At 43.4% G+C, this 13,621-nt stretch overlaps 1 protein-coding gene across 2 annotated transcripts; it reads right to left on the bottom strand.

Annotated features, from left to right (window-relative positions):
* Window positions 1–868: 868 nt before the first annotated feature.
* On the bottom strand, window positions 869–12,466 carry MIIP (migration and invasion inhibitory protein). Of its 2 annotated transcripts, XM_075190305.1 has the most exons (10): window positions 12,253–12,466; window positions 7,973–8,143; window positions 6,089–6,526; window positions 5,470–5,566; window positions 4,453–4,564; window positions 3,625–3,683; window positions 3,390–3,516; window positions 2,754–2,850; window positions 2,079–2,201; window positions 869–968 (listed from the first exon to the last, which is right to left on the bottom strand). In XM_075190305.1, the coding sequence occupies exons 2-10, from the start codon at window positions 8,114–8,116 to the stop codon at window positions 876–878; spliced, it is 1,290 nt and encodes a 429-aa protein (XP_075046406.1). In that variant the 5' UTR covers window positions 8,117–8,143; window positions 12,253–12,466; the 3' UTR covers window positions 869–875. The 2 variants fall into 2 exon arrangements, with proteins under 2 accessions (XP_075046406.1, XP_075046407.1); XM_075190306.1 differs by lacking the exon at window positions 7,973–8,143 and having other exon boundaries at window positions 12,253–12,459.
* Window positions 12,467–13,621: the final 1,155 nt, after the last annotated feature.

Raw genomic sequence — 13,621 nt, 5'->3', positions numbered from 1 at the left:
TTTGGTGGCGCTAGTTTGCAATCTGTTCAGACCCTGGCATTTGGGATCCACCCCAACAAAATTGAAAAACTTTGTGACCACACAGAGCAGCTGCTCTGTAAGGAGTTCAGGTGTCCTGCAGAAAGTAGGACATGAGGTCAAGAAGATAATGAGGCCCACAGGATGCCAATTCCATCTGTGTACAGAAAATAAAGTAAAAGGGGCCAATCACTAGCCAGGGTTATTTTGCTGTATAGTTGCTGACAGCTAAATCGAATTTATGTTCAATCTCTGAATTACTCAGAGGAGACCTGTGTTTTTCTAAACACTAATCATTGACCACGTCACAGTATGGTGTAGAATGCAAGCATGAAAAGGTCTGTGCAAGTTCAAGAGATAAATGGAAATTAGAGTAAGTGTAAGCTTCAATGAGTATATGAACAAAATATATAAACATATGTGATACTGATCTATAGCATATGACCCACAACAGCAGATGTGGACTAAAACATTGGGGTTTTCTTCTGGGACACAATGGTTATAAAGAGATTTTGTTTATTTTATTTCAGCTGGGATAGGTCAGTGTATAGGGAATAAAGAGAGAAAAAAACAAAAAACAAAACCACCACCAATCCCCCCGCAAAAAAGATTAAACAGACTCCATTTATGACTATACCTTACAGACCGTTCACTCAATCAGCAACACAGATAGCAGATCATTAACTGCGAGTCCTGATGTCTTCTTGGAAGACTGAAAATGTAGCAACGCTGCTTCATTCTTAGCAATAAGCAGTTAGTCATATTCAGTTTATAAGTTTCACAGCGCAAATTTCATCAGTGTTTGAGAACTGGAGCACGAGGAGTCTGTGCAGTCATTTCTCCGTTCATACAAGATTTTATTTGGCTTTATTGTGGTGGAAAATGATTGAGCGGGACATATTAAGCAGATTCTCAGATCTCGCCCTCGAAGCGTAGTAAGATGCGCTATCCTGGAAAACAGAATCAAATCAGGCAGTTTGGTAATATGTTATATCAGGACACAGTTCCAATCGTATGATATATACACACAACACAAAAGACCCTGGAAGCGGATTTATAGTCCCTATACTGATCAATGGATAACTGACAAGAATTGGGCAGCAAACCACAAATTGATCATAACCCTACAGTATATATTCATTAAAAGGTAGTTACAAAGATGGAATAGGGAAGCGAGGAGGTGTAACACAAATAGTGTTTCTTTTTCTTAAGATGTTTTGCTCTCGATTATATTTTTTTACTGGATGTGCCAGGATGTCTCCTCATCCGAGGACCTGGGGGGCACCAGGTCTTAGGATGAAAACTTAGTCAGCTGCAGTAAAGTGCCCGATTCTGCAGGCCAATGAGATATTCTAAAGACGGACACGTGGGGGTTGAGGGTGAGCGTTTAGGGAGGGGTTACTAGTATAGTACGGACGAAGAGGAACTGAACCTCATTCCAGATTCGGACAAAGGCCACTTTTTTTCTCAATTTAGTGCAGTTCCCACCTTCAACTATGTTTTAAATCAGGATTTCCTCACTGTGGTCCTCAAGTACCCTGAACAGGTCATGTTTCCAGGATTACTTCAAGGTGAGTTAATCTATTTGGCTGTGTAACTAATTAGGTCACCTGTTCTCGCAGGCAGAAGTCAATTGTTGGGGGTACTAAGGACCGGAGTTGGGTAACATTTTAAATAAACAGTTCCACTAAACTAAAAAAGGCTTTTTTTTGTACTATAATGCAATTAAAAATGAGTAGCTTAGCAGACTCATGACTGCAATCCTGTGCCGAATCCTGCCTCCTTCCCAAAATCGCCTCCACGTCCACTTCAACCACCCCAGGCAAATACAGCCATTAACTGGATCTTCTGCTTTCCTTACTAAGCCTTTTCTAAAACAAGTAACTGGATCACAGAGGGCATCTTCTAAAATTGTATTTTTTTTTTTTTAAAAATATTTAAATCTTCATCAGGTCTACTTTGGACAAGGTAGGCGGATGCGACACAATTACCTAGATGAGGAGGGAAAGGTCGTAGCTACAGCTCCATTAAACCAGGCACAAGGTGCCACCACCTCTTACCATGCTCAAATTACTGGTGGTTTCTGGTGAGACCACGTTTGGATCCACTGAGTTTTTCAGGTCTAAGCTGGTGACTCTGAGATCACAGGACGGCTTCGCATTTTCCCATCCAGCTAAACAATGCTAAGAGATGAAAAATAGTTACCACTAATATTTCTGTAACGGACAGCGGTGATAAATGGAGGGGGGATTATCTGTCCGTTCCACAACAACAGTTCATTAATCTACGAAGCCACGGGCTTCTTTACATAAACAAGTGAAGGAAGACTCCATGTGGCCGGTACCAATCATCATCAGAGATGATGAAAGAGAGAGACTAGGGTCAATTTTGATAGCAGCCAATTAACCTACCAGTATGTTTTTGGAGTGTGGAAGTAAACCAGAGCACCCGGAGGAAACCCACAGGGAGAACATACAAACCACACACAGATAAGGCCATGGTCTGGAATTGAACTCATGACCCCAGCGCTGTGAGGCAGAAGTGCTAACCACTGAGCCACTGTGCTGAATGTGACATTGCAGCACCCCAGGATACCAGCGATATCACCATAATACTACTGGTTCCTAGTGAATTAATAGGCTCAGGTTCTACTGGATAGATGGCTGTAGTCTTGTGGATACTGGTCACTGTAGAATCTCCGGGGATTAAGGGTATTGAAGCGTCTGCATACTTACTGACGGCAAGGCAAAGCTGTCTGTGGGGTCGAAGCTTTTTCTCCTGTGAGCCCTGTATTTATACGGAGGCAGCAGGGTGCTCCTGGGAATGCTTACCCTGAAATAAACACATTGGTCATCTATGTAAACAGCTTTTAAACAACAGAGACTTCTTGGGCGACCCTGCAGGACTACATAGGGGTCACACAAGCTTAAAGGTTGTTATCCTAGCTGCGATGCCACAAGAGCGGGATTACAAGGTCTCCAGATATAATAATATGATGTTTTATTTCATGTGATCACTTACATTTTGTACATCTCATTTACTGGTTAAACGTGGAGGCAGTTGGGGACATTTTCAGCTAGAAAAGCACCGACGTTCATAGCTCTTATCCACTCTCATGAAGGTTGAAGTGAGGACACTTCTCCCATCACAGGAGAGCGATTCAGTGCTGAATCCACGACGCAAAGCGCTTTCTGAGCATAAGTTGCACTATGAACGATAGTGATTTTGGAGCTGGAAAGATTATAAGGGCTATGACGGGAATTAGGGGGAGGAATTAGTCACTCAAGTTATTGCAGGAACAGGTTTATATTTACAGCGTCCACTCTATAACTGTAAACCGCTCGATGTGTATGATGGTGTATTATACAAACCGGATATAGGCCTGCTCGTCCGGCACCGCGTGGCGCCTGAACCTGCGCTTCTTACAAATGGGACAGGCGGATTCAGCGCCTACTGGCGATGTAAATAAGCGATGGTTCACTCGGTAGCAGTATACGCCTGAAACAAAGACGCAGTTAGTTGTTAATTCCCTTATCTCCCCTTCCTGTGGAGAAGACTTGTTAAAACAAAATAAACAAACAAAAGACAACATGGAAAGAGCCTTACATTGGTGAGTGTCCAACGAGGGGTCCAGGTCTTCCTCAAAGGAGTCTTGTGCCCCTGATCTTTAAAACATAATCAAAACAATTCACAATATCAAGATCAAGCCGCTGTCTGAATGTCCTGTACGTCGTAACCAGCAAGATACCGGTATGTAATGACACTACTTGTTGGCCTCACATGGATAATAAAATGTTACATGAGAAGAGGTGGGGGGACAGAATAATTTTAAACACATGTTTTACTGAAAGACAGTCGGGGGGGGGCAAAAACATACAAAAAAGTGTATTTTCCTTTTAAAGATAAAGTTCACTATTTGGTCAGATGGTTTTATGAAGAGCAGATGCTACAATAGTGGGAATATTTCCCATAGTACAACCTACATACATGTTACAGTGTGATAATTATAAGATAAGCACATTACACAGACTCTAGTGATAATCAGCCTTGCTGACGACACGTCCTCACCCTGGTGGGTTCTAGGAAGCCGGACCATTGTCCCACCATCACATTTTGGCAATAATTAAAATGGTGAGTACAGCTGTTACACTACATGGGACACTTCAGGGCCCTCTGAATTCCGTGTGTTAACACCACAGAGGACTTTTTCAAATTATTATAATTTCTAGTTATAAACAAACATAAAACAGGATTATCTTTCTGCAAGGCAGCCATAGTGACAGTGCACATGGGGACGGTACCCTCCCCACCCCTCACCCTCTGGGCATAGAATTAAGACCCCAGGAACATTACATCATAAGACCGCAGGGCTGAGATTTCAAGATAGAAAACCAACATTCTATGAAGTCCCCGAAGATTCTAAGTAAAACTCACTCCGTAAAACATTCGTGTACACATTCCTCCTTGTTGACACGCCGGAACTCACCGATCTCCGAGAAGAACTGGTCGGATTTATTGGCGATTGGGGAATTCACTTCCAGGAGTCCTGGGAAATTGGTGGTTAGTACAAGGAGCAGGACATTTTCACCTCTAGTCATTAAAGGGGATTACCATTACATTATTTTCTGATGAGCTCGGCATGGTTTAAAATATACAGTATTTGAAACAGTCAGAAAAGTATATTTTTTTTTATGACCAAATACGTTGATTTTGGATTTGCTTGGGGAAGACACTGTCGGTCCTGAGTGCATACACACTGCAGAATTGGAACGACGTCGAGATTTTTAGTCTGGTTTAAAAATAAAATGAAACAATACGACGTGTTCTGGAACTAAAATCATTCATCGTTGAGGCGTACACACTAATGTCATGTCGGGCAGAATGGTAATTTATATTGTGAAACTAGTCTGCTGATTGGAGGTGTGAGGAAACGTGCGGTAGGTGGAGGGTCCGCATCTCAAACGGTCATTGGTGGAGTTACCCCTAGCAACCAGACTGTTAAGGGATTATTCTATAAAAGTGGAGGAAAAGGATGTTAAAATGTCTGATGGAACTAAACAATTTTACAGGACAAGACATTTTTACACTCTTTTTAGCAGTGGACAATTGGTTTTTTTTTGTTTTTTAATATAAAGTGCAAATTCAGTTGAAAAAAGAATACATATATAATAACAATTACATATATTATATGAAGTGATATTGTTGCATTAGCAAAATAGGTGGTGAAAGTGGCGATAGAACACTACAGAGTATGCGGAAGAGAGAAGAAGAGCCCAAACGGTAAACGTTTCTTTCACCCTCCTTTATAAAGGTCATCTCCAACGCCGTCCTTTCACCAGTACAAGAAACAGGCGATTGGGTACTATGAGTAACACCATTTTTTCATCACATCTACCTGTAGAGAAAATCTCCTAAGTGCTCCCCGATAAATATGTATATACCCACACTCACCCGCTATCCAGTCGTACCCCAGCAGAGCGCGTGCAGAGCGCTGGTCCGTGTGAGGGGCGGGTTCATCCGACAGGAAAGTAACGCGTCCAGTATCTCTCTACAAGGCAAATATATACAGACTATGGAGAATATTCGGCTTTAATAGAAAGGTGGACAAAATACTTGAATTCAGGAGCTGATCAGTCAAGGCTAGAAGACGGGTACCACGCCTATCAATCACAGCAACAGAAAAATGATTAAACCACTTAAAATCCACAATTTATCTACACAAGGGAATGTAAAGAGAGGAGGACGGTAATGTGGGAGATTTCGCCTTCGTGATCTATTCTGCCATGATCTCATGAACTGACAACATCTGAACCACACTTACAGGTGGTTCAGATCAGTACATGATAGTTCAAACACAGCAGTGCGGGTATAGTTTGTATATTGACAAACCAATGTTCTTTTGTTGAGTAATTTAAAAAGAGACTGAAAAAATAATTTAAAAAAAATAATAATAAAAAAAATAGTCATCCTTTTTCTACCAGGGTCTTGTCAGGTTCTGTAAAACATAACCCACATTCTGTGTCCCCTACTTCATAGGGAGTAAATACAAATCAATAAAAATTTATTGTACCTTGGAACTTCTGTTTGGTGTGAGAAGAATCGATTTTGGATTTCTGTGGTCTCTTGATCTGATGTTTCCTTCATCTATTAACCGGTCCATATACTGAGAATTCAATTCCCTGAAGTTCTCATCTACGCTCGGTTGATGGTTAGATACAGTAGAATTCAGGACCGTAACGCGTTTCACAGGGGAGCGGATTCTAATGGTGTCTCTAGCATGTTCTGAAGCCATGTGATCCAGGCGTTGAACGGAAAGGTCTTTGGGATGAGATTGCGTGGAGCTCAGAGGATTCTCAATGAGACTGGTTTTCCTGGGAGTGGAGAACGCTCTCCGAGCCACTGAAGAAGAACCTCGTATGGTCAGAAGATCTGGCTCCTCATCTCCGAATAAACTTTTCTTCATATGAAACTCTCCACATCCATTCAATGCAGTCTCTTCTTGCCAACCCTAGCATGACCAACACATGTCCGATAATAACACTTTCAATAAGCATGTTAATATAGTATGCATGTAACAATATATCAGTGATAATCATGTTGGTAATAGAATGATGCTGTGTCTGTCAATACAGCATCAGAAGAATTAGACCACAGAGTGTGGCAGGAGCATTACATTGTTACTCTGTGCTGTGGGAAGACCCTGCTCCTTCTCCTATCAAAGTCTCACGTCCGCAGCTTCTGGCTTCCCCTCCTCACATGATGACACTGCTCCAGTTACATCCCTTTCCTCATTAACGTAATCACACCAACGGTCAAGTCACTGCTGCCCAGAGCTCACCATACTCCTGAAATACTCTGTGCTGCTGCAACGAATGTGACCATCGGATTGCCCTCTGGTTATTCTATCCTGCCTACTTGAATTCTGGGGAAACATTGATATGCAGGAGATGAAGACTAGTATCGAAAAGTTGCTCAGACTCTGGCAACACCATAAAACCCTGAAATTCTGCAAACCTGCTCCATTCCGCCACACTCTTATAAGAGGACATTAACCATTGCCAAGCTGCTGATATTGTGTGTGACACAAATGCATTAAAAAAACAAGTTATGGCTGTATAAAGAAGTGGGACAAGCAGATCTGTACATACTAAATATCACAGCACCATGTACGAATTAATCCAATAAACTGTTTTGAACTTTCTGTGAATTAAAATCTGTTTCAGAGGAAACCGCTTCATTGTGCCAGCTCAGATGTTTTATCTGAAGTGGAAGATTAAGGTTATCTGAGTGCAGGGTGTTCTGTGACCTGCAAATGTGCTCATTTCTAGACCGAATGACTGTATCAATCTAAGTGAAGGCGGCAGCATTCAAATTATCAGAGCATCGGTGGATAATGAGGCAGCGAGCAGAGGTCAAAGTTGGGGTCAACAAGGAGGATTGTGGGCAAGTTCTACCGCAGAGCAACATATTGGTTCTGACGTGATTCTTATATACGCTCCTGCGATTACTTTAGAGGCTTTAGTAGGTGGCAAATAATCATATGGCAAATAATAGGTATTGAACATCATATTCTTGCATGGCACAGTTTTCGGAGAAGCCTGCTCTGGCGAAACAGAGGACACAGGCTTTAGAAGAGGGGGAAGGGGTCTTGTGTTGCTAAAGAAGCTTTTCCACAGGGAAATCTTCACAGGCGAAAGTCGCCGAATAGTATCGCCAATAACCGTGTTATCACCGAGGTAACCCTTTGGGGTATAGGGCGAAATAGAAAAACTAAAAAGCTCTGGCCTCTAACATCAGGCAATTATCAGCATTTCAGTAATCTATATTATATTGTCCATTGCGATCAGCTCTCTGGGCCTGGCTACTGAACGAATACACTCATCCAACTTGCGATGGGAGAGAAGCGCGTGTCTGTTATACAAAGAACAACGTCCTATAAAAACAAAAATCTCACCTTCTTAATATCTTCATCTCGGGTAATGAAGGGTTTGCTGGAGTAAGACAGCTGTTTATTTATTTCATTCTGTTTTATCATCAGGCGTTCCAGGAGAGACTTATTCAAACGACGCAACTCTTCAAGCTGATCAGATGACGACATTTTCTTATTTCAATTCATTTAAAATCCCTATGAAAAAAAATATCAAGCCTGATATTTAGTGTAGCAAACAGTTGTACGTTCCAGCGGATCACTGAACCCAACAGGGTTAACGACATCTAACATACAGATAAAGGGATTTTGGAACATTCACAAATCTATACAATAGATTCAGAAAGCAGACACCCCCTTTGGCATTTTCCACATTTAGTTTCTTATGTTGTGGAATCAGAAAGAAAAAAAAAAAAAAGAATGAAAAACAAAACGAAAACTTCAACTGTTTCCTAATTACAAATAAAACATGGTCTTCACAAATATTATTTGGTTAATTTCCAAACAGGAGCTTCATCGTGAAGATCAAAGAACATTCAAAGCAAATGCAAGAAAGGGTTGCTGAAAAAAAAAAAAAAAAATTATGGAAAGATATAAGATGATTTCAAAAACTCAATATTTTTGCCAGAACACCATCAAGCCCATCCTGAAGAAATGCAGACAATACCGGTCAGAACCGTGAATTTGTCTAGAACAGGCCGTCCTTCGAAATGAGGCACTTGCTAAAAAGGCCTCCAACAACTGTGACAAAAGACTATCTCTATGGGATGGAACAGTAGAGACTATCTGTGGGACACAAATCGACACTTCATGGGAGAGGAGCAAAAACAAAATCAATATTGAGGAACACAGACATGAAATCTCAGTTAGGGTAAGATGGATATCATGTAGGAGACCCAGATACCAAGTGGAGGAAGAGTCTATGAGCTGACGATATCCAGATTGAACCTGCTCTCCTTGACACCAGGCGCTATGTCTGGTACAAGCCTAATACTGACAACATCCAAAAAACACGATCACGACCATCAGGTTGGAGCATAATGCTGTAAGGAATGAAAAAATTCTTACTATAGAGGGCACGTGACAAATACTGGAGCCTGAAGGAGACCTAGGACCAGGGAGAAGATTTGTATTCCAGTAGGACAATGACCCAAAGCCTACAGCAAGAGCCACATTGGAGAGGACTCAATTTAAATCAAAAAGGGTCATGGAGTGGAACAGTCATAGCCCAGCCCTAAACCCCATCAGGAATCAGTACAATGACTCGCTGGGGGCAGTAGTCCTCATCCAACCAGACGGAGCTCCGGAAATACTAAAGTCATGGCCAAAAGTTTTGAGAATGACACAAATATTATTTTTCACAAAGTCCGCTTCCTCAGTTTTTATGATGGCAATTTGCATATACTCCAGAATGTCATGAAGAGCGGACAGATGAATTGCAATTAATTTCAAAGTCCCTCTTTGCCATGACAATGAACTTTATTCCAAAAACAACATTTCCACTGCATTTCAGCCCTGCCACAAAAGGACCAGCTGACATCAGGTCACTGATTCTCTCGTTGAAACAGGTGAGAGTGTTCACGAGAACAAGGCTGGAGATCACTCTGTCATGCTGATTGAGTTAGAATAACAGACAGGAAGCTTAAAAAGGAGGGTGATGTTTGAAATCATTGTTCTTTCTCTGTTATGGTTATTTGCAAGGAAACACGTACAGTCATCATTGCTTTGCACAAAGGGCTTTATAGGCAAAGATATTGCTGCTAGTAAGATTAGCCTAAATCAACCATTTATCGGATCATCAAGAACTTCAAGGAGAGAGGTTCAATAGTTGTGAAGAAGGCTTCAGGGGGCATCTGCACGCACAGTGAGGCAAAGACATGAGAGTCATTTTCTCTGAAGAATCCCCTTTCAGATTGTTTGGGGCATCTGGAAATACGCTTTTCCGGAGAAGGAAAGGTGAGCGCTACCATCAGTCCTGTATCACGCTAACAGTAAAACATCCTGAGACCAATAATGTCTGGGGTTGCTTCTCTGCCAAGGGAGTGGGCTCACTCACAATTTTGCCCAAGAACACATCCATGAATAAAGAATGGTACCAAAAAAACCCTTAAGAGTAAATTCTCCCAACCATCAAAGAACAGTTTGGTGAAGAAGAACAATGCCTTTCCAGCATGATGGAGCGCCTTGCCATAAAGGTAAAAGTGATAACTAAGTGGCCCCAGGGATCAAAACATCAAGATTTTGGGTCCATGGCCAGGAAACTCCCCAGACCTTAATTCCATTGAGAACTTGTGGACAAACAAAATCCCACAAATTCTGACAAACTCCAAGCATTGATTAGGTAAAAATGGACGGCCATCAGTCAGTATGTGGCCCAGAAGTTGATCGACAGCATGCCAGGGCGAATTGCAGAGGTCTTCAAAAAGAAGGGTCAACACTGCAAATATTGACTCTTTGCATAAACGTAACGTAAGTCAATAAAAGTCTTTGACACTTATGAAATGCTTGTAATTTTACTTCACTGTACCATAGAAACATCTGACAAAAAGGTCTAAAAACTTTGTGAAAACCAATACTTGTGTCATTCTCAGTCTCTTTTATATTTGTAATTAAGTGAAAGCTCTAGGTTGTCTATTTTTTTATGATTTCACATAGCAATGCTTTTTGCGTTGATCTGTGGTAGCAGCAGAGTGACAGATGCTGGGGGAGTAGTCATAAGACAAGGTAAAAAATACTACTGGCTGGTGGTAGCAGTCTGCAGACCAGGTAATAATACTACTGGCTGGGGGTAGCGGTCTGCAGACAGGGTAATACTACTACTGGCTGGGGGTAGCAGTCTGCAGACCAGGTAATAATACTACTGGCTGGGGGTAGCGGTCTGCAGACAGGGTAATGATACTACTGGCTGGGGGTAGCGGTCTGCAGACAGGGTAATAATACTACTGGCTGGGGGTAGCGGTCTGCAGACCAGGTAATACTACTACTGGCTGGGGGTAGCGGTCTGCAGACCGGGTAATAATACTACTGGCTGGGGGTAGCGGTCTGCAGACAGGGTAATAATACTACTGGCTGGGGGTAGCGGTCTGCAGACAGGGTAATAATACTACTGGCTGGGGGTAGCGGTCTGCAGACAGGGTAATAATACTACTGGCTGGGGGTAGCGGTCTGCAGACAGGGTAATAATACTACTGGCTGGGGGTAGCGGTCTGCAGACAGGGTAATAATACTACTGGCTGGGGGTAGCGGTCTGCAGACAGGGTAATAATACTACTGGCTGGGGGTAGCGGTCTGCAGACAGGGTAATAATACTACTGGCTGGGGGTAGCGGTCTGCAGACAGGGTAATAATACTACTGGCTGGGGGTAGCAGTCTGCAGACAGGGTAATACTACTACTGGCTGGGGGTAGCGGTCTGCAGACAGGGTAATGATACTACTGTCTGGGGGTAGCGGTCTGCAGACCAGGTAATACTACTACTGGCTGGGGGTAGCAGTCTGCAGACCAGGTAATAATACTACTGGCTGGGGGTAGCAGTCTGCAGACCAGGTAATAATACTACTGGCTGGGGGTAGCAGTCTGCAGACAGGGTAATAATACTACTGGCTGGGGGTAGCGGTCTGCAGACAGGGTAATGATACTACTGGCTGGGGGTAGCGGTCTGCAGACAGGGTAATGATACTACTGGCTGGGGGTAGCGGTCTGCAGACAGGGTAATGATACTACTGGCTGGGGGTAGCGGTCTGCAGACAGGGTAATAATACTACTGGCTGGGGGTAGCGGTCTGCAGACCGGGTAATACTACTACTGGCTGGGGGTAGCGGTCTGCAGACCGGGTAATACTACTACTGGCTGGGGGTAGCGGTCTGCAGACAGGGTAATAATACTACTGGCTGGGGGTAGCGGTCTGCAGACAGGGTAATACTACTACTGGCTGGGGGTAGCGGTCTGCAGACAGGGTAATAATACTACTGGCTGGGGGTAGCGGTCTGCAGACAGGGTAATAATACTACTGGCTGGGGGTAGCGGTCTGCAGACAGGGTAATAATACTACTGGCTGGGGGTAGCGGTCTGCAGACAGGGTAATAATACTACTGGCTGGGGGTAGCGGTCTGCAGACAGGGTAATAATACTACTGGCTGGGGGTAGCGGTCTGCAGACAGGGTAATAATACTACTGGCTGGGGTAGTAGTTATCAGGCCAGGGAGCATCAGGCACAGTGATGACTCTTGCTGGGAATAGTACTTATTACACTTGGTACTAATATAAAGTGGAGGAAGCGTCTCTCCCACCCCCGGTCTGCGCACAAACCTCAGCCAGCTCCCGGCGCTCTCTCTCGGGGTCACTCCCTGTTCCGGTCACGGTTTACTTGTTGCAGATTTAACCAACCAGCGCCACCTGCTGGGGAAGTTTTGGATCTGGCCTCTGGTAAAGCAGCAACACGACCGAGCAGTTATTCCGCTACAATGAGGGAAATCCCTGTATGGCCGCTTTAAGGGAAGCGCAGTACCTCAACACGTGACCCATAGGAAGCTGCTGATTGGTCATATTGAAACCGCGAGTTCTCCCGCGTTACACTATGAGGACGCTGTGTCAATCGTCATGGTAACCACCCGGCAACCAATCATATCGCTCGACTTCCAGCAACTGGTTGCATTTGGTCGCTCTCTATCAGGACGGAGCTGTAACTGGGTCTGGGGTTTATCAATATTTAATTTGGTTAGAATTGAGGGCTGTAGGGGGAACAGTGGTTTTGTTTCTCGCCCCTGGCGTTAAAAGTTATGGCTCAGGATGTGATTAAAGAGGCAGATTATGTCTGTAGCTCTGACACCATCTATATAATATTAGGAGATCTCTCTATCTACAGATAGATGATGTCTGGTTAGATTTACCTAACTCACCAATGACAAGAGATTCTGCTCCACCAGTTATTAATGATCAAATACAATTTCAGTTTACAAACAGGGCTCTATAACCTCCACGGCTGTTGCACGATTGATGGATGATGATAATGATTTGTAGGGCGAACAGTGGGGAAAACAGCACATACATAAGACAGAGCCATACAAGGTAGACAGAATAAAGGAAGACTTGGAAACAAAGGACTGATATGAATGACAAATATTCTCTGCACAGCGCTGCGTAATTGGTGCATCTAGATCATCACTTAATATTTCAGTTTCTCTTCTGGGAGGTCCAGGGGGAGGGGGAGGAGGGTCTTGGAGAAACGCGTCATTAAGCTTCGGGCCATAGGCGTCCATCACCATTTTGCCCTATAGATGCAGGGGGCAGGGCCCAATGACACGTGAATCGCGTCACTTAGCTGCCTACTCTTCTGGACAGTTGGGGCTATGTGCTATATAAATAAACTATAAGGGGATAACATACATTTTAAGTGGAAGAGGGCACAGCTGAAACAAGAGTGAGTGCGGCTCAGAGTGGAGATTGGGACAAGTGTGAGGGTGCGGTAGTGAGTGGTATAGATGGGAGTAGGTGTGAGGGCCCACTAGTGCGAGTATTATAAGTGGGTTTAGGGTAGGTGCAAGGGTACATTCAAGGGTGGGGACCTAGATTTTTTTGGGGGGAGGTATTCTTTGACGAAATGTACCAACCATTCCGCAGTATGTGTATAACCATCTTCAAACAATTCAAATTCATACTTATAAACTGAAGACATAAT

Source organism: Mixophyes fleayi, chromosome 11 (genome assembly GCF_038048845.1).
Source record: "Mixophyes fleayi isolate aMixFle1 chromosome 11, aMixFle1.hap1, whole genome shotgun sequence".
NCBI lineage: Eukaryota > Metazoa > Chordata > Amphibia > Anura > Limnodynastidae > Mixophyes > Mixophyes fleayi.
This window is presented reverse-complemented; position numbering and strand designations above follow the sequence as displayed.

Excerpts from the sequence above, each read along its gene's own strand:
- MIIP (XM_075190305.1), bottom strand. The coding sequence starts at position 8,116 with ATGTCGTCATCTGATCAGCTTGAAGAGTTGCGTCGTTTGAATAAGTCT. Across the intron at positions 3,684-4,452 it reads GTACACGAATGTTTTACGGA|ATCAGGGGCACAAGACTCCT; the intron begins GTGAGTTTTACT and ends TATGTTTTAAAG. Across the intron at positions 969-2,078 it reads CCACCAGTAATTTGAGCATG|GATAGCGCATCTTACTACGC; the intron begins GTAAGAGGTGGT and ends TCTGTTTTCCAG.